This window comes from Lichenostomus cassidix, unplaced genomic scaffold (genome assembly GCF_008360975.1).
Source record: "Lichenostomus cassidix isolate B80296 unplaced genomic scaffold, HeHo_3.0 HiC_scaffold_42, whole genome shotgun sequence".
NCBI classification, from domain to species: Eukaryota; Metazoa; Chordata; class Aves; order Passeriformes; family Meliphagidae; genus Lichenostomus; species Lichenostomus cassidix.
Genome location: NW_028147241.1, coordinates 154909 through 178664, shown reverse-complemented (window position 1 = coordinate 178664; position 23756 = coordinate 154909). Strand labels below are relative to the sequence as shown.

Sequence of the window (23756 nt, the reverse complement as noted above, 5' to 3'; positions counted from 1 at the left end):
TCAGCTGCACTTGCAGGCACTGAGCACCATCCCCAAGTTTGGGGGTTTTGGGGTGGATTTGGGATTTTTTTAATGAGATTTTGGGGGTTTTTTTTAGGGAATTTTGGGGGGAATTTTTGAGGTTTTTTGGGATTGGAATTTGGGGATTTTGGGTTTCTTTGCGGGGATTTTGTGAGGATTTTAGGGGAGGATTTGGGAGTTTTCTTGGGGTGGAATTAGGGGATTTTCTGGTGGGATTTCTGTGGGATTTTGGGGGTGGATTTGGGAATATCTGGGTGAAATCTGGGAGTTTTTTTAATGGGATTTTGGAGGAATTTGCAGCCACTGACACTCAAAAAAATCCTAAAAAAACCCCACAAAAACCAAAAAAATCCCACAAACCAACTAAAAATTACCAAAAAAATTTTTAAAAATCACAACAAATTCAGAAAAAAATCCAAAAAAAAGTCACAAAATATTTCAAAAAACCCCCAAAAAATCAGAACAACTTACAAATTAAATCCCTTTTATTAGCACAGCAGAGAAATAGAAAATCCTGGGAATTTTTGGAATGAAATTTCATAATTCTTTTGTCATTTTCAGGCTCTCAGCTGCACCTACAAGCACTGAGCATCATCCCGAGTTTGGGGTGGATTTGGGGTTTTCTGAGGGATTTTTGGGTTGGATTTTGGGTTTCTTTGGGTGGAAGTTTGATTTTTTTTTTAATGGTATTTTTGGAGAAATTTGCAGATGCCAACTCCAAAAATTTTTAAAAATCCTAGAAAAATTTTTAAAAATTCATTAAAACTCGCCAAAAAATCACTTTTTTTTAAAATAAAAAAAAAATCACAAAAACTCAAAACCAGAACCACTTACAAATTAAATAGCTTTTATTAGTACAGCAGTGAGAATAGGAATCCCAGAATTTTTGGGATAGAATTTGGGAATTTTTGGGATAGAATTCTGGATTTTTGGGGCTGTCAGCTGCACCTGCAGGCACTGACCACCATCCCCGAGAGCTGCTCGAGTCGCGCTTTCCTGCCCACGTAGTAGATGATGGGCAAAGGCTCCAGGCTGTGCGGAACGCAGCAGGGAGAGGCTGAGGCGCCCGGGTTGTGCAGGTTGTACAGAGCCAGCACCTAGTGGGGAGAAAATAAAAATATTGGGGTTAGAGAGGTGAAAAATATCGAAAATATATAGCTGAAATATACCTGAAATAATGCTGAAATTATCTGGAAATGCTGCTTCAAAATGTGGCCGTAGAGACAGAAGACATAAGACAACTGAATACCCTGCCCGGTCTCTCAGATAACCCGTCTGCTGTAGGACTACTGAGAATTGAAGAACAGCGGGTACCAATTGCTACAGCAACAGTGCATCGCCGGCAATACCGCACTGACAGAGACTCTGTGGCCCCCATCCATAAGATGATTCGGGATCTGGAGAGCCAAGGGGTGGTCAGCAAGGTTCACTCACCCTTTAACAGCCCTATATGGCCGGTGCGTAAGTCCAGTGAAGAATGGAGACTGACGGTGGATTACCGTGGCCTGAATGAAGTCACACCACCACTGAGTGCTGCTGTACCGGACATGTTAGAACTTCAGTATGAGCTGGAATCCAAGGCAGCAAAGTGGTATGCGACCATCGACATTGCCAATGCCTTTTTCTCCATTCCTCTGGCAGCAGAGTGCAGGCCTCAGTTTGCTTTCACCTGGAGAGGTGTGCAGTACACGTGGAACCGACTGCCCCAGGGGTGGAAGCACAGTCCCACCATCTGCCATGGACTGATCCAGGCTGCACTGGAAAAGGGTGAGGCTCCAGAACATCTGCAGTATATTGATGACATCATTGTGTGGGGGGACACAGCAACGGAAGTGTTTGGGAAAGGAGAGAAAATCATCGGGATTCTTCTTCGCCATCAAGAAGAGCAAAGTCAAGGGACCTGCCCAAGAGATCCAGTTCCTAGGAGTGAAGTGGCAAGATGGCCGACGTCAGATTCCTACCGAAGTCATCAACAAGATCACAGCGATGTCCCCACCAACCAACAAGAAAGAGACACAAGCCTTCCTAGGCGACATAGGTTTCTAGAAGATGCATATCCCCGAATACAGGCAGATTGTAAGTCCTCTCTACCTGGTGACACGCAAGAAGAACGATTTCCACTGGGGCCCTGAACAGCAGCAAGCCTTCACCCAGATCAAACAGGAGATCGCTCATGCGGTAGCCCTTGGACCAGTCAGGACAGGACCAGAGGTAAAGAATGTGCTCTACTCTGCAGCCGGGGGAAATGGTCTGTCCTGGAGCCTTTGGCAGAAAGTGCCTGGTGAGACCCGAGGTCGACCACTGGGATTCTGGAGTCGAAGTTACAGAGGGTCTGAAGCCAACTATACTCCCACCGAGAAGGAAATCCTAGCAGCCTATGAAGGAGTCCAAGCCGCTTCAGAGGTAATTAGTACGGAAGCACACTTTCTCCTTGCAGCCCAACTGCCAGTGCTGGGATACCTTTCAAGAGAAAGGTTCCCTCTATCCACCATGCCACTGATGCCATGTGGAGCAAATGGATTGCCCTCATCACACAGCGCGCCCGTATTGGAAACCCGAATCGCCCTGGGATTCTGGAAATTATAACAAACTGGCCTGAAGGTGAGACTTTTAAATTATCTTCAGAAGAAGCAGAGGAGAAAGTAGCACGTGCTGAGGAAGCACCCCCGTATAACGAGCTGCCGGAGAGTGAAAGACGCTATGCCCTCTTCACCGATGGTTCCTGCCGAATTGTAGGCGCAGATCGGAAATGGAAAGCTGCAGTATGGAGCCCCACACGACAAGCTGTACAGGCTACCGAGGGACAAGGTGGATCGAGTCAGGTCGCAGAGCTTAAAGCCATCCAACTGGCTTTGGATATTGCCGAACGAGAGGAATGGCCAAGGCTTTATCTCTACACCGACTCCTGGATGGTAGCCAACGCACTGTGGGGATGGTTAGATCGCTGGAGAAAGGCTAACTGGCAGCGCAGAGGAAAACCCATCTGGGCCGCTGAGATTTGGCAGGACATCGCCGCCCGGGCAGAAAAGCTGACTCTGAAAGTTCGACATGTGGATGCACATGTACCTAAGAGTCGGGCTAATGAAGAGCATCGTAACAACGAGCAGGTGGACCAAGCTGCCAAGGTGGAAGTGTCACAGGTGGATCTGGACTGGCAGTACAAAGGAGAGTTATTTCTAGCTCGTTGGGCCCATGATGCCTCTGGTCATCAAGGGAGAGATGCGACATACAGGTGGGCTCGTGACCGAGGGGTGGACTTGACCATGGACAACATCTCACAGGTCATCCACAGCTGTGAGACTTGCGCTGCAATCAAACAGGCCAAGCGGGTGAAGCCTCTGTGGTATGGGGGACGATGGTCAAAGTACAGGTATGGGGAAGTATGGCAAGTTGACTACATCACACTTCCCCAAACCCGCCAAGGAAAGCGCTACGTGCTGACCATGGTGGAAGCAACCACGGGATGGTTAGAGACCTACCCTGTGCCTCATGCTACTGCCCGGAACACCATCTTGGGTCTGGAAAAGCAAGTCCTGTGGAGACATGGTACCCCTGAGAGAATCGAGTCTGACAATGGAACCCATTTCAAGAATGGCCTCATAAGCACCTGGGCTAGAGAACACGGAATTGAATGGATATACCACATCCCCTATCATGCACCAGCTGCTGGGAAAGTTGAACGGTGCAATGGACTACTTAAGACAACTTTGAAGGCACTTGGCGGGGGAACCTTCAAAAATTGGGAACTGAACTTAGCAAAGGCCACCTGGATGGTTAACACAAGGGGTTCTATCAATCGAGCCGGTCCTGCCGAGTCCGAACCTTTGCACACAGTGGATGGAGATAAAGTCCCTGTGGTACATGTAAGAGGTTTTTTAGGAAAGACTGTTTGGATCAGTCCCACCTCAGGGAAAGGCAAACCCATCCGTGGAGTGGTTTTTGCCCAAGGACCTGGTTATACTTGGTGGGTGATGAAGGCAGATGGGGAAACCCGTTGTGTACCACAAGGAGACCTTATCTTGAGTGAGAACTGTGTAGATGGTAATACAATAAGGGGTGGATAATGTCCTAGGTTGCAATATAGATGTAGTTAAGTATTCTATTACCACCAGCTGTGGGCCGTTAGCTGCTATCACCTGCTAATGAGCCACTCCGGATGACAGGCAATGGGCCATCCGTTAGCTGTTACCAGCTGCTAATGACCCACCCCGCATGACAGGCAATGGGCCATCAGGGACCCACCGTGTGACTCATGGACTTATCCTACTGTGGGATACTCTGCCCAGGAGGGAGGAGCCAAGCATTCCCACCTGGATATAACCTGGCCTTGGAACTGCCTGAGCTAGCCCTGTCTAGCCGGGTGTCAGCTTGTATCTGACTCAGTCAGCGCTTTTCCTTGTATTATTTCACTTATTGTTAATTTTTTCTATTAATTTTAATATTAACTTGTGATCTCCCACTGCTTTGTTTTCAAACCAATACAAGCCAGCACCTGGATGGGGAAAAAATGGGAATTTTGGGGCTAGAGAGGTCCAAAATATGGCAAAATACAGCTAAAATACACCTGAAATAATGCTGAAATGATCTGGAAATGCTGCTTCAAAATGTGGCCAAAATGCGGTAAAATACACTAGGAAATAGCTGTGAAATACACCTCGAAATACACCCAAAATAATTCCAAAATAACCACAAAATACACCATGAAATAACCCCAAATACACCTTAAAATGCACCACAAAATACCTGAAAATACACCTTAAAATAACCTCAAAATACACCACAAAATATCCCAAAATATCGGCAAAATGCACACAAAATAGTCCCCAAATGGCTACAAAATACACCACAAAATAATCACAAAATACACCTGAAATGATCCCAAAATAACTGAAAAATTTGAAATATTTGGGTTAGAGAGGTCAAAAATATTGAAAAATATAGCTGAAATATACCTGAAATAATGCTGAAATTATCCTGGAATTCCTTGTCAAAATAGAGCCAAAATAGACACAAAATATATCCAAAAGACACCCAAAATATTTTCAAAATACACCCCAGAATACCCTTAGATTACCCCAAAATTACCCCAAAAATACACCTACAATATGCTGGGAAAAAGTCTCAAAATACCCTCAGAATACCTGCAAAATGCGTTCCAGAATAACCTCAAAATACACCATGAAATACACAAAAAATATTCCCCAAATAGACACAAAATATTTTCAAACTACACCCAAAATATATCCAAAATACACCCCAAAATAGCCACAGAATACCCTCAAAAATACACCCAAAATAATCCCAAAATACACCCAAAATAACCTCAAAACAAACCCAAAAGCCACCATGAACACACCACAAACCACACCCAAAATAGCTGCAAAATACACCCCAAATACGCTCTAAAATACCCACAAAATACACCAAAAATAACCTCAAAATACGTCAAAAATAATGCCAGAATAACCACAAAATGTACCCAAAATGCACTGCAAAATGACTCCAAAAATAACCACAAAATAGACCCAAAATAACCCAAAATTTCCCCCCCAGGTTGTGCAGGTTGTACAGAGCCAGCACCTGGATTAGGGGAGAAAATGGAAATTTTGGGGTTAAAGAGGTCAAAATGTGCCCAAAATACAGCAAAATACAGATAAAATATGGGAAAATAGACCTAGAAATAGAACTGTGAAATATGGCGAAAATAGGGTGAAAATAGACCCAAAATGTAGGGAAATGTACCCAAAATAACAGAAATGTCAGAAATATGGTGGGAATGTGTAGAAAATACGCACAAAACACACCCAAAATACGCGGAAAAATATGCTGAAAATACCCTCAAAATTCTGTTTAAATACCCACAGAACACCTGGAAATACATCCCAAAACAACTTCTGAACAGCCTCAGAAAACACTCAGAAATACACCCAAAATAACCCAAATACACCCAAAATACACACAAAATGACCACAAATACACCACAAAATAGCCTCCAAATGCCTGTGAATGCACCACCAAATACACCCGAAATACACCCGAAATAGCCGCGAAATAAACCCCAAAATTCACCCAAATCCACCCCAAAATACAACATAACTCCAAAACACACCCTGATATACAACCCCAGATTACACCAAAATAACCCCAAAAGAACTCCAAAATGCACTCGAAACAATCCCAAAATAATCCCAAAATAATCCCAAAATAATCCCAAAATAATCCCAAAATAATTCCAAAACAATCCCCAAATAACCCAAAACTCGGGAGCCCCCAAAGCCATTTTTTTGCGATTTTTTGGGGATTTTTTATGAGATTTTTTGGGGTTTTTTGTGTTTTGGGGAAGGGCTTGGGGCGATTTTTGGGGAATTTTTGGGGTTTTTTGTGATTTTTGGGGGATTATGTTTTGATTTTTGGGGGGATTTTCTGCAATTTAGGGGGGAATTGGGAGGTTTGGCAATCTTGGGGGAATTTTTGGGTGGTTTTTGGCGATTTTTTGGGGATTTTTTGCAATTTTTGGGGGGATTTCTTTTTGCCATTTTGGGGAGATTTTTTCGGGATTTTTCAAGATTATTTTGGGATCTTTTTGGCAATTTTTGGGAGATTTTTCACGATTTTTGGAGGATTTTTTTTGTTCGTGGGTTTTTTTACCTATTTTTTGGGGATTTTTTTTTTTGCTTGTTTTGGCGATTTTTGGGGTTGGGGTTTTTTTTTGAGTTTTTGGGGGATTTTGGGGTTTTTCTTCCTAGCGATTTCTTTTCAAAATTTCGTGATTTTGGGGGTATTTTTGGGGGGTTCTCCGTGATTTTTGGGGGTTTTTGGGCAGTTTTTTGCAATTTAAGGGGCATTTTTTCTGGGACTTTTCACGATTTTTTGGGGGGTTTTTGGTGATTTGTGGGGAGATTTTTTTTTACTTTTTTAGTGATTTTGGGGGGATTTTTAAGCAAATTTATTGCCATTTTGGGGGGATTTTTGGGCAGATTTTTTCACTATTTTCTTGAGATTTTTTTGCCTTGTTTCCACGATTTTGGGGGGGATTTTTTTGGGGTTTTCAACACCCCCAGACCCATTTTTTGGGCCGAAAACCCCATTTTTTTAACTCTCAGCCCCCTTTTTGAGGGGATTTATAATGATTTTGCAGGGGATTTTTTTGTTTGTTTTTCTCATGATTTTTTTCGGATTTTCCATTATTTTTGGAGAATTTGTTGAGGATTTTTTCCCAATTTTTGGGGGATTCTTTGGGGGGGATTTTCTGCCATTTTTGGGGTTTTTTTGGCGATTTCTTAGGGAATTTATTTTGGGTTTTCTCACGATTTTTTTCACGATTTTTTTCACAATTTTAAAAGGATTTTCTCGTGATTTAGGGGGGATTTATTGGCAATTTTGGTTTTTTTTATTTTTTCATGATTTTTTCACTATTTTGGGGGGATTTTTTGGGGTTTTTTTTCTGCGATTTCCTCCGCTATTTTTGGGGCAATTTTTTCTGGTTTTTTTCTCTATTTTTGACACCCCCAACTCCATTTTCCAGCCCACCTTGCTGTAGTGATTATCAACACTCCATTTTTGGGGGGAATTTTTTTTAATTTTTCAGTTATTTTGGGATCATTTCAGGTGTATTTTTTGGCGATTTATTGGCCTTTTTTTGCGATTTCCTTGAGATTTTTTTGGCGATTTTGGGGGATTGTTTTGGGTTTGGAACATTTTTAATCCCCTCACCTTGCTGTAAGGTTTATCACCACTCCATATATAGGGACAAACCCCATTTTTAACACCCCAGACCCAATTTTTTGTGATTTTTTGGGGATTTTTTGGAGGTTTTTTTTCACTATTTTTGGGGGGATTTTTTGTGGGATATTTTTTGATTTTTTGTGGGGGTTTGGCGATTTTTGGAGGGTTTTTTAAAGTTTTTTTTGAGATTTTGGGGGGGATTTTGGGTTTTTTTTTTCTTTTCCTCTGATTTTTTGGGGGAAATTTGTTTATTTTGAGGGGACTTTTTTGCAATTCTTTTTGGATTTTTTTGTGAATGTTTGGCAACTTGGGGAATTTTTTGGCGATTTTTGGGGGATTTTTTTTGGGGGGGGGGGATTTTTCACCATATTTTGGGGTGATTTTTTCCGGGATTTTTCTCTATTTTTGACACCCCCAACCCCATTTTCCAGCCCACCTTGCTGTAGTGATTATCAACACTCCATTTCTGGGGAGAATTTTTTGAAGTTTTTTAGAGGATTTTTTTGTGATTTTGGGGGATTTTTTGGGGGATTTTTGGGGGATTTTCTGTGCGATTTTGGGGGATTTTTTTGGGTTTGGAACATTTTTTAACCCTCGCCTTGCTGTGGAGATTCTCAGCGCTCCAAATAAAAGGACAAAACCCATTTTGAACTCCCCAGACCCAATTTTTGGGGAATTTTTTGGCGCATTTTTTTCCCCAGTTTTGAAGAGCCCCAGCCCCTTCTGAAGGCTCACCTTGCTGTAGTGGTTGTCAGCACTCCAGATGTAGGGACACGGCCCCCCGCAGAAGTTGGCCATGTAGCCTCGCGGCTCGTGGATCCATTTCCACTGCAGGTCGCGCCGGAAATCGATCCACAGCGGGCGAACGCAGCAGCTCTGCTCGCTGGAACTGAGACAAAACGGGAAATACGGGGGTTGAGGACTTTGGGGAATTTTTTAGGAAATTTTCGGGATTTTTCAGGAATTTTTTAGGAATTTTTCACTATTTTTTCTGGGGTTTTTTGCAATTTTTTTGGGCGTTTTTTGGCAATTTTTTTGCAATTTCTTTGGGATTTTTTAAGCGGTTTTTGGGGATTTTTTTTTTTTTTGGTGATTTTTGGAGGATTTTTTGGCAATTTTTTTTCCACTTTTTTTTGCTATTTATATTGGATTTTTGGGGATTTTCCGGGGGGTTTCGTAGAATTTTGGGGTTTTTTCTTTTTTCAGTTTTTGAGGTTTTTTTCTGGTGGGTTTTTTTTTTTTTTTTTCGCTACATTTTTGGGATTTTTGGGGGTTTTTTGGCGATTCTTTTGCCCTGCAATTTTGGGGGTTTTTGGGTGATTTTTCGCTATTTTTCAGGATTTTCGGGAGGATTTTGAGGGATTTTGGGGAACAGAAATTGATCCACAGCAGGCAGATGCAGCAGCTCTGCTCGCTGGAACCGAGAAAAAATGGGAAATTTGGGGATTTCTTGCATTATGGGATGTTTTTTCAATTTTTCATGATTTTTTATGGGGTTTTTTGGGGTTTTTTGCAACTTTTTAGGTGCTTTTGGGGGATTTTTTGGGGATTTTTTCACGATTTTTTAGAATTTATTTTCAGGGTTTTTTGCAATTTTTTGGGATTTTTCACGATTTTTTTTTTAATTTTAAGGCATTTTTCACAAATTTTGGGGGATTTAAAAAAAATAAATGGATTTTTCATGATTTCTTGGTTTTCTATGATTTTGGGGGGATTTTTGGGGGTTTCTGTATTGATTTTTCACATCTGGGGGAGAGGTGGTTTTGGCTGGAATTTTTGGTTGGAATTTTTGGTTGGAATTTGGGCGACTTTTTGGAGATTTTTCGCAACTTTCTGGGGCGTTTTTTGGGATTTTTAAAAAAATTGTTCCCAATTCCAGTCACTCCCAATGTCCCTAATATCCCAATTAATCCCCAATGTCCCCCATGGCCCCAAATCCCCAATGTCCCCAAGTCCCCACGATGTCCCCAATATCCCCAATGTCCCCAAGTCCCCACGATGTCCCCAATATCCCCAGTGTCCTCAGCGTCCCCATTAATGTCCCCAGTGTCCCCAAATCCCCAGTGTCCCCATTAATGTCCCCAGTGTCCCCAATATCCCCAGTGTCCCCAGTGTCCCCCCAGCGTCCTCACCCCGCACACGACTGGTCACTGTCCCTGTCCAGCCCCCGCCGGTGTCGATGACCTCGCAGCTCCTTGGCTCTCTCGGCCGGCAGAGCCATGACGGTGACATGAGGGACGCGGCGGTGACGGCGAGCGATGGCCTGCATGTCACCGCGGGGCTGGTCGAACCCTGCGGGGGACAGCAGGGACATCGTTGGGCATGCTGGGGACATTGGGGAGAATTTGGGGACATTGGGGACATTAGGGACATTGGAGGGAATTTGGGGACATTGGGGGGAATTAGGGGACATTGAGGCTATTTGGGGACACTGGGGACATTGGGGACATTGGGGAGAATTTGGGGACATTGGGGACATTGGGGAGAATTTGGGGACATTGGGGACATTAGGGACATTGGGGGGAATTTGGGGACATTGGGGAGAATTTGGGGACATTGAGGATATTTGGGGACACTGGGGACATCTTTGGGGACATTGGGGACATTGGGGATTTGGGGAGAATTAGGGGACATTGGGGGGAATTTGGGGACATTGAGGATATTTGGGGACATTGGGGACATCATTGGGGACATTGGGGACATCATTGGGGACACTGGGAAGAATTTGGGGACATTGGGGGGAATTAAGGGACATTGAGGCTATTTGGGGACACTGGGGACATTGGGGACACTGGGGAGAATTTGGGGACCTTAGGGACATTGGGGGGAATTTGGGGACATTGAGGCTATTTGGGGACACTGGGGACATTGGGGACATCATTGGGAATACAGCACTGACAGTGAAACCTCAAAAAAAATCCCCCAAAATTCCCCCCGAAATCCCAGAAAATCCCACAAAATAGAAAAAAATTTTTAAAAATCCCCAAACCCATAAACTCCCCAAAATCACCCCAAATCCCAGAAAATCCCCCCAAAAATCCCAGAAAGTCTCCCAAAAGATAAAAAAAAAATCCCCAAAATCCTGCAAAATAGTAAAAAAAATTCTGAAAATCGTGCAAAATTAAAAGGAAAAACAAACTCAGAAAAATTCCAACAATCCCACAAAATTAAAAAAAAACCACCAAAAAAATCCCAAAAGCCCCCCAAAAAATCCCCTAAAATTAAAAAAAATCCAAAAAATATTTTTAAAAAATAAAAAAAAATCTCAAGAAGTCCCACAAAATTTAAAAAAATTTTTAAAATCCCCAAAATATCCCAAAAAATTCTTGAAAAATCCCACCTAAAAAAAAGTTTAAAATCCCCCCAAAAACTCAAAAAATCCCACATAATTTTTAAAAAGCAAAAAAAAATCCCCAAAATATAAAAAAAAAATCTTGAAAAATCCCAAGAAATAAAAAAATAAAAAAGAAATTTTAAAAAATAAAAAAAACCCCAAAAATTAAAAAAAAAAAAGGCAAAATATCTCCCAACTGTAAGGAAGAAATAAAAAAACCAAATCCCAAAACACGACAAAATCCCCCCAAAAATAAAAAAAAAAAAAAATTAAAAGCACCCCAAAAAAAATTCCCCAAAAATTGCCGAAAATCCCACCCCCAAAAAAAATCAAAAAAGTAATTTTAAAAGTCCCAAAATCCCCCTAAAAAAATCCCCCTAAAAAAATTCTGAAAATCCGCCCAAATCCCTCCCAAATTTCCCCCAAAAAATCAGCAAAATCCCTTTGAAAATCCTCTGAAAAATCCCAAAATCCCCCTAAAAAAATCCACAAAATTCCAAAAAAAATCCCCAAAAAATTCCAAGAAATCCCAAAAAATTCCCCCAATTCCCAGAAATGCCCAAAGGGTTTACCTTCGATGGTGATTTTCAGGTTTGGCTCCTCGTCCCCTCCAGGCTCGCAGGGACAGTGAACGCTCAGCCGGAAAACTCCCAGAGCCTCTGCGGAATCCGCGAGTTTGGGAGAGTTTGGGGAACTTGGGGAATGTTTTGGGAATTTCTGGAGAAGTTTTTGGACCTTTATTTTTGATTTGCAGGGTTTGGTGGGGAATTTTGGGGAATTTTTTTGGGTGATTTTGGGGAAATTCTTTGGGAACTTTTTGGGGGAAGTTTGGGGGGATTTTTTGGGATTTTTCACAGGATTTTCAAAGGGATTTTGCTGATTTTTTGGGGGAAATTTGGGAGGGATTTGGGCAGATTTTCAGAATTTTGGGGAATTTTTTTTTAATTTTGGGGGATTTGGGATTTTTTGGGCAGCTTTTCAAAATCTTGTGGGGTTTGGGGGAATTTTGGGGGATTGGGTGGATTTTATAAGGATTTTAGGGGGATTTGGGGGAATTTTTGGGATTTCTTGGGAATTTGGGGGAATTTTGGGGCTTTTCGGGGGATTTTGTCAGATTTTGGGAATTTTGTTGGATTTCTTTTATTTCACTGGGAATTTGTTGCATTTTGTTGAATTTTTGTCATATTTCGGCGGGAATTTTGGGGATTTTGATGGGAATTGTGGAATTTCTGGGGCAATTTTGTCAAATTTTGTCCTATTTTGTTGGGATTTTTTTTAATTTTCATGGAAATTTTGGGGATTTTGATGGGAATTTCGACAATTTTTGTTGGATTTCAATGGGAATTTTGGGAATTTCGGGAATTTTGGGATCTCTCCCTCACCTGAGCCACGCAGCCACTGCTGGACACTGTCAGATTTTTGGGGAATTTTGTTGAATTTTGTCATATTTTGGTGGAATCTTTTTGTATTTCAGTGGGAATTTTGGAGATTTTGTTGTATTTTAGTGGGAATTTTGGTTGAATTTTGGTGGAAATTTCAGGGATTTTGACAGGAATTTTGGGAGGCGATTTTGTTGATTTTTGTCCTATTTTGGTGGGAATTTGGATGGGAATTTTGGGGATTTTGGTGGGAATTTTGTTGTGAATTTTGGAGAGATTGTGGTGGAATTTCTGGGGTGATTTTGTTGAATTTTGTCCTATTTCATTGGGATATTTTTTGAATTCTTGTGGAAATTTTGGGGATTTTGACAGCAATTCTGGGAATTTCGGGGATTTCGATGGGAATTTCAGGAATTTTGGTGGGAATTTTGGGGATTTGGGGGTTTTCCCTCACCTGAGCCGCGCAGCCACTGCTGGACACTGTCGGTGACATCAAACCAAAGCCACTCGTCCTCAGCGGTGACACTGACTGAGCGACCTTGGAGGAATCGCCAGGAGGAATTGCCATAGCCCTGGGGACATTGGGGACATTGGGGACATTGGGGATATTTGGGGACATTTAGGGACATTTGGGAACACTGGGATATTGGGGACATTGGGGACATTGGGGACATTGGGGACATTGGGGACATTGGGGATATTGGGACATTGGGGACATTTGGGGACACTGGGATATTGGGATATTGGGGACATTGGGGACATTGGGGACATTTAGGGACATTTGGGGACATTGGGATATTGGGACATTGGGGATATTGGGGACATTGGGGACATTTGGGGACACTGGGATATTGGGGACATTTGAGGAGCTCATCTTGGGCTCCATCGTGGTCCCCAAATTTTGTGTCACTGCAGCTGTGACACCATGTTGTCCCTATGTCCCCAATGTCCCCAAACCCCTAAATGTCCCCAGTGTCCCTAATGTCCCCAATATCCCCAATGTCCCCAATGTCCCTAGTGTCCCTGTGTCCCTAACATCCCAATACCCTCGATATCCCCAACATCCCCAATGTCCCCAACGATGTCACGAATGTCCCCAATCTCTGTACCCACCTGGTAGAGCTCGACTCGCTGCTCTGTCCCCAGTGTCCCCAGTGTCCCCTGCGCTGTCCCCGCTGCTGTCACCGCTGTCCCGGCTGTCCCCTGTCTGAGCATGCGCAGCTCGGCGCGGCTCAGCAGGGCGTGGCCAAGCTCCGCCCTCACCCTGCTGACGTTGAACACGAAGAAGAGGCTGCGGGGGGTTGGGCGCCAGCGCTCCAGGGGACCTGAGGGGACACCGAGGGGTCAGCCAGGGGTCACTGGGTCACCTTGGGGTCACCAGGGTTACCCATGGGTCACCAGAACCACCCATGGCCACCACGACCATCTTGGGGCCACCAGGGTCATCCATGGTCACCAGGACCACCTTGGGGTCCCTGAGGTCACCCATGGCCACCAGAGTCATCAGGGTCACCAGGGTCACCCGTGGTCACCAGGGTCACTGAGGTCACCTCGGGGTCACTGAGGTCACCTCGGGGTCATCAGGACCACCTTGGGGCCACCAGGGTCACTGAGGTCACCAGGACCATCTCAGGGTCATCAGGACCAACTGTGGGTCACGGAGGTCACCTTGGGGTCACCAGAACCACCTACCGGCACCAGGGTCATCAGGGTCACATGGTCACCCATGGTCACCTATGGGTCACTGAGGTCACCCTGGGGTCACATGGTCACCTATGGGTCACTGAGGTCACCAGGACCACCTTGGGGTCACTAAGGTCACCCATGGCCACCAGGACCACCTATGGTCACCAGGATCACCCATGGTCACCCATGGGTCACTGAGGTCTCCCATGGTCAGCAAGGTCACCTCAGGGTCCCTGAGGTCACCCTGGGGCCATCATAGGGTCACTGAGGTCACCTTGGGGTCACCAGGGCCACCAGGGTCACTGAGGTCACCTATGGTCACCTCAGGGTCACCTCGGGGCCACCTTGTCCCCTTGGTGTCCTCTGTCCCTTCAGGGTGTCCCCATGGCCCCAAAGTCTGCAATGGGGACAAACTGCCTGAAAACAGGGAAAAAACCCTAAAACTGGGAATAAACCCTGAAACTGGAAAAACCTGTCTGGAACTGGGATCAACCCAACTGGAACTGGGGAAAAACCCTAACATTGAGAAAAAAATCCCTAAAACTGTGGGGAAAGAACACTAAAACTGGGGAAAAACCTCCTAAAACTGAGAAAACAACACATAAAACCTGGAAAAAAGACCCTAAAATAGGGGAATAAAAACCCTAAAACCGGGATAAACCTGGTTTAGGGGGAAAAAAACCACTAAAACTGAAGGAAAAATCCAAAAACCAGAAAAAAAGCCCTCTACAACTGGAAAAAAAACCCATCAAAAATCAGATTTTTTTTTCCCTAAAACTGGGGAAAAAACCACCAAAAATAGGGATAAATCTTCCTAAAATTGGGAATAAACATCCAAAAATCAGAATTTTTTCCCCTAAAACGAGGATTTAACCCTTTCACGGCCCCAACTCCAGATAAACCCTGAAACCCCTAAAACCAACAGGAACTGGGGAAAAAACCCTAAAATCCAAAAAACCTGTCCGGAACTGGGATAAATCCAACTGAAATCAGGGGGAAAAAACCCTAAAACTGGAAAAAACCTCCTAAAATCAGAAAAAACAGCATACGACCGTGGGAGAAAAACCTAAAACTGGGGAAAATGCCTGAAACCCGGAAAACCTCCCTAAAATCGTGGGAAAAAATCCCAAAACCAAAAAAAAACCCTCTAAAACTGGCAAAAAAACCTCCTAAAATCAGATTTTTTTTCCCCTAAAACCAGGACTGAACCCCTTAAAACCAGGATTTACCTTCTCACTCACCTTCCCCAGGTGTCTCCATGGGAAACCTCATCAGCTCTTTGGCATAGTACTCCTCCTGCTCCTCCTGCTCGCTGATCCTCTCCCTGCTCCTCTGGCGCAGCAGCTCCCGGGTGGAGTTGTAGAGCGCGCGGAGCTCCTCGGGCAGAGCTCGGAGCTCCTCGGCGTCTCCCTCTCCCGGAGCTCCGCCGGGCGGCTCGGGCAGCCGCAGCTTGCTGAGGATCTGGCCGCGCACGGCCTCGATGCGCTTGAGGCGAGCCAGGTCCAGGTCCAGGCTGCGGCACGAGGAGAGCGACAGCGACGGGCAGGGCAGGAGGAGGAGGAGCAGAGCGAGGAGGAGGAAGGGCATGGTGCGGAGCGAGGGGAGCAAGGGGGAGAAATCGCGGAGAAAATGGAGAAAAGGGGGATAAAACTAGGATAAAATGGGATAAAGGGGGATAAAATGGGATAAAGTGGGATAAAACCAGGATAAAACCAGGATAAAACCAGGATAAAATGGGATAAAGGGGGAGAAAACTGGGATAAAGTGGGATAAAACCAGGATAAAATGGGATAAAGGGGGATAAAATGGAAAAAAGAGGGATAAAGCTCGAGGAAGTGGGAGAAACCGGGATAAAGCGGGAAAAAGCTGAATAAAATGGGAAAAAGCGGGAGAAAGTGGGATAAAGCAGGAAAACCAGGGATAAAGCTCGAGGAAGTGGAATAAAACCTGAAAAAACAGGGATAAAGTGGGAAAAAGCTCTCGGGAATGAGTTAAAGAAGGATAAAGCAGGAAAAACGGGGAAAAGATGGAGGGAGTGGGAGAAACTGGGATAAAATGGGAAAAAGCAGGAGAAAGAGGGAGAAAGCGGGATAAAACTCGAGGGAGTGTGAAAAAACAGGATAAAATGGAGAAAAGCGGGAGAAAGTGGGATAAACTGGGAGAAAGAGGGGAAAGGGGGATAAAGCGGGAGAAACGGGGATAAAGTGGGAAAAGGAGGAGAAAACAGGAAAAAATCCCTAGGAGAACAGGGAGAAAGCTCTCGGAATGGGTTAAAACCTGGGAAAAAAGGAAAAACCGGGATGAAGCTCGAGGGAATGGGAGAAACTGGGGGAAAATGGGAAAAACCGGGAGGAACCGGGAGAGAGGTATCGGGATGGGGATAAAGCAGGAGAAAACGGGATGAACCGGGACAAAACGGGAAAAACCGGGAAAAAGCCCTCGGGATTGGTGAAAGCCGAGCGGGAATGGGATAAAGCCCTTTGAGCAGGGAAAAATCGGGATAAAACCGGAATAAATCGCGATAAAACCGGGATAAACCCGGACTGAAACCGGGAAAAACCCCTGAAACCGGGACAAGCGCTCTGGAGTGGGACAAACCCGGAGCGGAACGGGTTAAACCATCCTGGATCGGGACACACCCCCTGGAAAGGGGAAAAACTCCCTAAAACCGGGAAAAAAAAACCTAAAATTGGGATAAAGCTCCTAAACCCGGGGTTTAACCCCCTCAATGCCGGGCCAAACCCGAGCCACGCCCCCCAGTCGGAACCCCCCGGATTTCCCTCCCGCCTCAGTTCCGCTGCTCGGTTTCGCTTCCCGGGTCGGTCCCGCTTTGTCTCGGACCAGTCCCGCTTCAGCCCCGGCTGGTCCCGCTTGGCCCGCTCCTTCCCGGTTCAGTGTCGCTTGTCCCTCCCCAGTCCCGGGTCGGTCCCAGCTCAGTCCCGCTCCTTCCTGCTTGTCCCGGTTTGTCCCTGTCCCGTTCCCGGCTGCTCCCGGTTCGTCTCTCACCAGTCCCGCTTTGTCCCTGTTGGGTCCCGCTTGTCCCGGTTGAGTCCCGCTTGTTCCCGGTCCTTCCCCCTTGTCCCCGGCCGGTCCCGGCTGCTCTCTGGTCACTCCCGGCTCAGTCTCACTTGTCCCGGACCAGTCCCGCTCCTTCCCGCTGGCCCCTGCTGGCCTCGGCCGGTCTCGGCTCAGCCCCGCTTGCCCCCAGCCGCTCCCGGCCAGTCCCCGGTTATCCCGGGCCGGTCCCACTTTGGTTCTGCTCGTCCCTGAGCAGTCCCGGTCTTGTCCCGGTTTGTCCCGGCTCTCCCTGTCCCGTTCCCGGTGGTCCCGGGTGGTTCCCAACGCTTCCCGGCTGTCCCAGACCAGTCCCGGGTCAGTCCCGGGTCAGTCCCGCTTGTCCCTCACCAGTCCCGCTCCTTCCTTCCTCCTTGGCCCGGCTGCTCCCGGATGTCCCCGGCTGCTCCCGCTCCTTCTCCGGCCGGCCCGCTTCGCTCCTGGCCTGTTTCTGCTCCTTCCCGGGTGCTCCGGGCTGACCTGCGCTGGTCCCGGGTCAGTCCCTGAGCAGCCCCGGGTCAGTCCCGCTTGTCCCTCCCCAATCCCGCTCCTTCCCGCTTGTCCCGCTTCGGTCCTGGCTCAGCCCCACTTTGTCCCGGTTCGCTCCCCGGTCCTTCCCCGGTGGTCCCGCTTTGTCCCTGACCAGTCCCGGTTCAGCCCCGGCTGGTCCTGCTCGTCCCCAGCTCGATCCCGCTTGTCCCGCTTCGGTCCCGGCTCTCCCTGTCCCGTTCCCGGCTGGTCCCGAGTGGTTCCCGGTCCTTCCCGCTTGTCCCGGTTCAGTCCCAGTTCTGTCCCGCTTGTTCCTCACCAGTCCCGGGTCAGTCCCGGGTCAGTCCCGGTAGTCCCCGCTCCTTCCTGCTTGTCCCGGTTCGGTCCCGCTTGTCTCTCCTCCTTCCCGGCTCAGTCCCGCTCGCTCCTCACCCGGCGCGGTTCGCTCCCGGTTATCCCGGGTCAGTCCCGGTTATCCCGGCTCGCTCCCGGTTATCCCGGCTCGCTGTCCCGGGTCACTCCCGGTTATCCCGGTTCGCTGTCCCGCCTCGCTCCCGGTTATCCCGGCTCACTCCCAGTTATCCCGGCTCACTCCCAGTTATCCCGGCTCACTCCCGGTTCGTCCCGCGCCTTCCCGCGTCTCCTTTCCTGTCCATTTTCGCTTTTTTCGCTTTTTCTCTCCTTCTCCTCTGTTTTTTGCCGATTTCTCCTTTTTTCGCCGATTTCTCTCCCTCCTCCGGCTGCCCCACCCAGGAAGCGGCGGGGGGAGGGGAGACCCCTGCCCTGCCCCTCCCCCGCCCCGGCAGGATTTTTGGTAATTTTTAGGTGATTTGGAAAAACGAGTTTAAAGGGAATTTTTTTTTCATTTCCAGCCAATTTCAAAGGACGATTTTTGGGGATTTTTTTCTTATTTTTAGAGGATTTCGATGGAGGATTTTTGGGGATTTTGGGGGGAGATTTCTTTTTATTTTTAGAGGTTTTTGAAAGGAGGATTTGGGGGGATTTTGGGGAGATTTTAAAAAAAAAATTTGGGGGGATTTTAGAGGATTTTTAGGCAGGGTTTTTTTTTTTTTTTTAGATTTTAAATGACAATTTTTGGGGGAGATTTTTGGTCATTTTCAGGCAATTCCAAAGGAGGATTTTTGGGGACATTTCCGACAATTTCGGCGACAGAATTTTGTTTTTTTGGAGCTCTCCCCTCCCCTCTCTCACCCTCCGGAAGCAGCTCAGACACCCAAATTTCCCTTCCCCTCCCTCCGCCGTGACTCAGTTTCCCCTCCGGAACAAGGGGGCGGAGAGGAGGCTCTGCGGCTGGGGCAGGGGAAACCCCGTGGGCCCCTCCCCCCCAAATCTGGGGCTCCTCCCCCCAAAATTCAAACAAAAATTGGTGACAAAAACTGAATTTGGGGACGCGAAGTGGGGAGGGGAAAAAGGGGGGAGGGGACAACAAATTCTGGGGTTTCAGAGTGACACCAGAGTGACCCCAAAGTGGCCCCAGAGTGACCTCAAAATCTCATTCCAAAGTGACCCCAAAGTGACCCAAAAGTGACCACAAAATGACCCTAAAGTGACCCCAGAGTGACCCTAAAATCCCATTCCAAAGTGACCCCAAAGTGACCAAAAAGTGACCCCAAAATCTCATCTTTGTCCCCAGTGTCCCTGATGTCCCTGATGTCACACAACCACCTCAATGTCCTTTAATGTCCCCAGTTTTGGGGTCCTAAAGCCATTCTGATGTCCTTTAATGTCCCCAATGTCACACAGCCACCCCGATGTCCCCAGTGTCCCCAGAGTGACCCCAAGGCCTCATTCCGGATGGTCACCCAATGTCCATCCAATGTCCCCAGTATCCCCAATTTTGAACTCACACAACCTGCCCAATGTCCTTTAACATCCTTTAATGTCCCCAAATTCAATGTCCCCAATGTCCCATGACCACCCCGATGTCCCCAGTGTGCCCAGGGTCACGCTGCCACCCCGAAGCGGCCGAAGTTCCTGCTGCTGACCAGCCGCCTCTGTCCTCAGCCTGAACCTGTCCTGGCCTGATGTCCCCAAATGTCCCCAGAGTGACCCCAATGACCTCAAGGTCCCAAATATCCCCAACGTCCCCAATATCAAAGTCACACAATCACTCCAATGTTCCCAGTTTTGGGGTCCTAAAGCCATTGCGATGTCCTTTAGTGTCCCCAATGTCACATGACCACCCTGATGTCCCCAATGTCCCCAGTGTCCCCAATTTTGAAGTCACACAACCATTCCAATGGTCAGAAACGACCTTTAACATCATTTAATGTCCCCAGTTCAATGTCCCCAGTATCAGATGACCACCCCGATGTCCCCAGTGTCCCCAAATTCCGATGTCACGCCGCCACCCCGAAGCGGCCGAAGTTCCTGCTGATGACCGCCAGGCTCAGCCGGACAGTCCCCGCCGCCTCTGTCCTCAGCCTGAACCTGTCCCCCGCCGTTGTCACCGCCGCCTCGGGGACGCGCAGCTGCGGCGGCGCCTGTGTCCCCAGCAGCCGGTGTCCCCAGTGTCCCCGCGGGCGCCAGGTGGCCACGGCAAGGCGGTGACAGCCCGGGGCGCTGGGGACGTGGCACACGCCATAGCCGGACAGGCCCAGGCGACCCCAGAAATCCACGTGCCACACTTCCAGCAGCAGCTTGGGCCAGCCTGGGGACATTGGGGACATTTAAGTGATGCTGGGGTGTTGGGGACATTGGGGATGTTGGGGGTGTTGGGGACATTACTGGGGACATTGGGGACATTGTGGACATTTGGGGTGTTGGGGACATTACTGGGGACATTGTGGGGATGTTGGGGACATTGGGGACATCATTGGAATATCAGGGGAATTGGGATTTTGGGGGAATTTTAGGGACATTGGGGACATTAAGGACATCCTAGGAACACCTGGGGACACTTGGGGACGCCATTGTCCCCAACGTCCCCAATGTCCCCACGATGTCCCAGTGTCCCCAGTGTCACCTTGCAGCCCCTTTGTCCCCAGGTGGATGTCCAGCGGGTGGCCCCAGTGCGCCTCATCGTCCACCTGCGGGTCATCGAGCTGCGTCTGCCCTGCGCCCAGCCCGGCCAGCAGCGTCCAGGCAGCGCCTGGGACAGCACAGCAAACCCAAATCACCCCAAAATCCCACATGGCAACACGGAAAAACCCAAACATAAAAAAACCCAAAAAAAAAACCCCAAAGAAAAACCAAAAAACCGCCCCAAAATGCTAAAAAAAAACTCATAAAACTCCAGCTGACATTTCCACAAAACCCCAAAAAAGCCACAAAATCCCACCTGGGATCCCCAAATCCCATCCAGGAGACTCAAAATTCCCTCAAATCTGCCCAAATTCCCCCCAAGTTCGCCCAAAATCCCCCCAAATCCCAGCTGGAACTCGCAAAATCCCCCCAAATCCAATCCCGGACCCCCAAATTTGCCCCAAAATCCACCCAGGATGCCCAAAATCCTCTCAAATTCCCCCAAAATCACCCCAAATCCCACCTGGGACTCCCCAGATCCCCCCTGGACCCCCAAATTCCCCCCAAATCCACCGCAGGACCCCCAAAATACCTCCAAGTTTCCCTAAAAACCACTCAAGACCCCCAAAATCCCCCAATTCCCAAAAAACCCCCCAAAAACCCCAAACTCACCCTAAATCCCACCTGGGATCCCCAACTCCCAAATCCCCCAATCCCATCCGGAACCACCAAAAATCCTCCTAAAATGTCCCAAATTCCCCCGAAATCTCCCGAATTCCCCCAAGATCTCCTCAACCCCCAGTATCCCCCAAATCCCCCCCAAATCCCCGAATTCCCCAAACGTCACTGACCGGCGTGCAGCCCCCACTTGCAGCAGAGGCGCCGCTGGCAGAACCCTGAGGCTCCCTCGATCTGCCCCAGCAGGTGCAGCTCTGCCATCGGCCCCAGTCACCCAACGAGCCCCAAATCAGCCCAAAAACCAGCGCGGGGAGAGCTGAAATGGACACCAAAATGGGCTCCAAAATTCACCCCAAATTACCCCCAAAACCACACAAAATTACCCCAAAAATCAGCCCGAAATCACCCCAAAATCACATCGAAATTCACCCCAAAATGACCCCAAAAATCAGCCCGGGGAGAGCTGGAATGGTCAAAAAAATTCACCTCAAATTCATGCCGAAATCACCCCAAAAATCAGCTCAGAGAACCCCAAAATCCACCGAAAATCACCCCAAAAATCAGCTCGGGGAGAGCTGGAATGGACAAAAAAATCTGCTCCAAAATTGGCCCCAAATTACCCCGAAATCATCCAAAATTACCCCAAAATCACCCCCAAAATCCGCCGAAATCACCCCAAAATCACATCGAAATTCACCCCAAAATCAGCCCAACAATCAGCTCGGGGATCCCCAAAATCAGCCCGAAATTACTCCAAATCCACACAATATCCATCCCAAAATCCACCCGAAATCAGCCCAAAAATCAGCCCGGGGAGAGCTGGAACACGCCGAAAAACTGGCGCCAAAATCTGCCTGAAATCACCCGAAATCCTCCCCAAATCCACCCCAAAATAAACCCCAAATTCACCCCAAAATTCCCCCCAAATCCTCCATTTCCCCCCAATTCCACCCCAAACTTCCCATTATTTCCCCCAAAATCCCATGTTTTCCACCCAAATCCCCCTTAATCCTCCCCGTTATCCCTCCCGCTACTCCCTCCAACCCCCACCCCCCTCGCGTCCCCCAATTCCCCAAATTTCCCTCAAATTGCCCAAAATTCCCCAAATTTCCCCCAAAATTCCCATAAATTCCCCAAAATCGCTCACCCGACCTTCCCGCGCCCCAACTGCGCATGCGCGTCCCACTCTTCCGCATTACCGTTGCCATAGCAACGCTTGGCCACGCCCACCCCCGCCGCTCATTGGTCCGAACCGCGAAAGCCACGCCCAGAAGGCGGGAAATTCACCGCATTCCGCCATGTTGGTACCTGAGCGCCGCCATTTTGGTAGTTCCCAAGTGGCGCCGCCATTTTGCTGTACGGACAGAGCGGCGCCATCTTGGCCTCGCCGCCGCCATCTTGGCTGCACCGCGAGTGTCCAAAAATGGGGAAAAAACACCAGAAAGTGATGAAAAAACACCCAAAAATTTGGGAATTCGCGGCCTTTCCGTTCCTAAATCCTTTCGGAATTGGGTGAAAGCCTCTCAAACCCTGCTTTTCCTCAAAATTCGGGGATTTTTCTCCAAAATTTTGCCTCACAATGAGGAATTTTGCCCCAAAAATGAACAATTTCACCCAATTTTGACCCCAAAATGATCCAATTGGCTCAATCTTGTCCCATTTTCCCAAAAAATGAATAATTTCCCGCATTCTTGACCCAAAATTAGCTCTTTTGACCAATCTTAGCTCAAAAAATCAGTGATTTTCCCCAATCTGGAACCAAAAAATGAGCATTTTTTACCAATTTTGCCTTGTTTTGCCCAAAAATTGAGGTTTTTTCCCAACCCAGACCAGTTTTCCCCCAAGATTAACATCTTTAGACAAATCTTGCCCCATTTCCCCCAAAAAATGATTTCTCCCCATTTTGACCAAAAAATCAACATTTCTCCCAATCCTGCCACAAAAATCCCCAATTTTGCCCAAACTTGACCCAAAAATGGACAATTTCACCCAATTTTATCCAAAAATGGACAATTTCACCCAATCTTGACTCAAAATTGACATTTCCCCCCCAAATTTTGGGATTTGCTCCCCAAATTTCCCATTTTTCCCCAAAATTTCTCATTTCCCCCCCAAATTCTGAAGTTTTTTCCCCAAAATCTTGGGATTTTCCCCCAATTTCCCATTTCCCTCCCCAAATTTCCCATTTTGTCCCCAAATTCCAACATTTTGCCCCAAATTTCCTATTTTCCTCCAAATTTCGGGATTTCCCCCAGAAATTTCTCACTTTTCCCCCCAAACTCTGGGATTTCTTCCTCCAAATTCTGCATTTTCCCTCACATCCCTCTTCTTCTCCCCAAATTTCCCAATTTTTCCTCCAAATTTTGGGATTTCCTCCCCAAATTTCCCTTTTTTTCCTGAAATTT

At 47.3% G+C, this 23756-nt stretch overlaps 1 protein-coding gene across 8 annotated transcripts; it reads right to left on the bottom strand.

The window, feature by feature from the left end:
* Window positions 1-851: 851 nt before the first annotated feature.
* Window positions 852-22576, bottom strand: TGFB1 (transforming growth factor beta 1). 8 transcript variants are annotated; one of them, XM_085043891.1, is made up of 8 exons: window positions 15895-15923; window positions 15387-15821; window positions 13573-13784; window positions 12914-13031; window positions 11653-11739; window positions 9879-10038; window positions 8482-8635; window positions 852-1118 (listed from the first exon to the last, which is right to left on the bottom strand). In XM_085043891.1, exons 2-8 carry the CDS (start codon window positions 15730-15732, stop codon window positions 960-962), a joined length of 1236 nt encoding a protein of 411 aa, XP_084900017.1. In that variant the 5' UTR covers window positions 15733-15821; window positions 15895-15923; the 3' UTR covers window positions 852-959. The 8 variants fall into 8 exon arrangements, 5 of the variants coding, with proteins under 5 accessions (XP_084900017.1, XP_084900016.1, XP_084900019.1 ...); XM_085043890.1 differs by lacking the exon at window positions 15895-15923 and having other exon boundaries at window positions 15387-15862; XM_085043892.1 differs by lacking the exons at window positions 852-1118; window positions 15895-15923 and adding an exon at window positions 4358-5601 and having other exon boundaries at window positions 15387-15862.
* Between the last annotated feature and the right edge of the window lie 1180 nt (window positions 22577-23756).

Coding starts and splice junctions, on each gene's coding strand:
- TGFB1 (XM_085043889.1), bottom strand. CDS start 21,612: ATGGCAGAGCTGCACCTGCTGGGGCAGATCGAGGGAGCCTCAGGGTTC. Junction 20,801..21,524: donor CAAGTGGGGGCTGCACGCCG/GTCAGTGACGTT, acceptor GTGCTGTCCCAG/GCGCTGCCTGGACGCTGCTG. Junction 16,423..20,674: donor GGGGACAAAGGGGCTGCAAG/GTGACACTGGGG, acceptor CTTTTTTCCCAG/GTTTTAACCCATTCCGAGAG.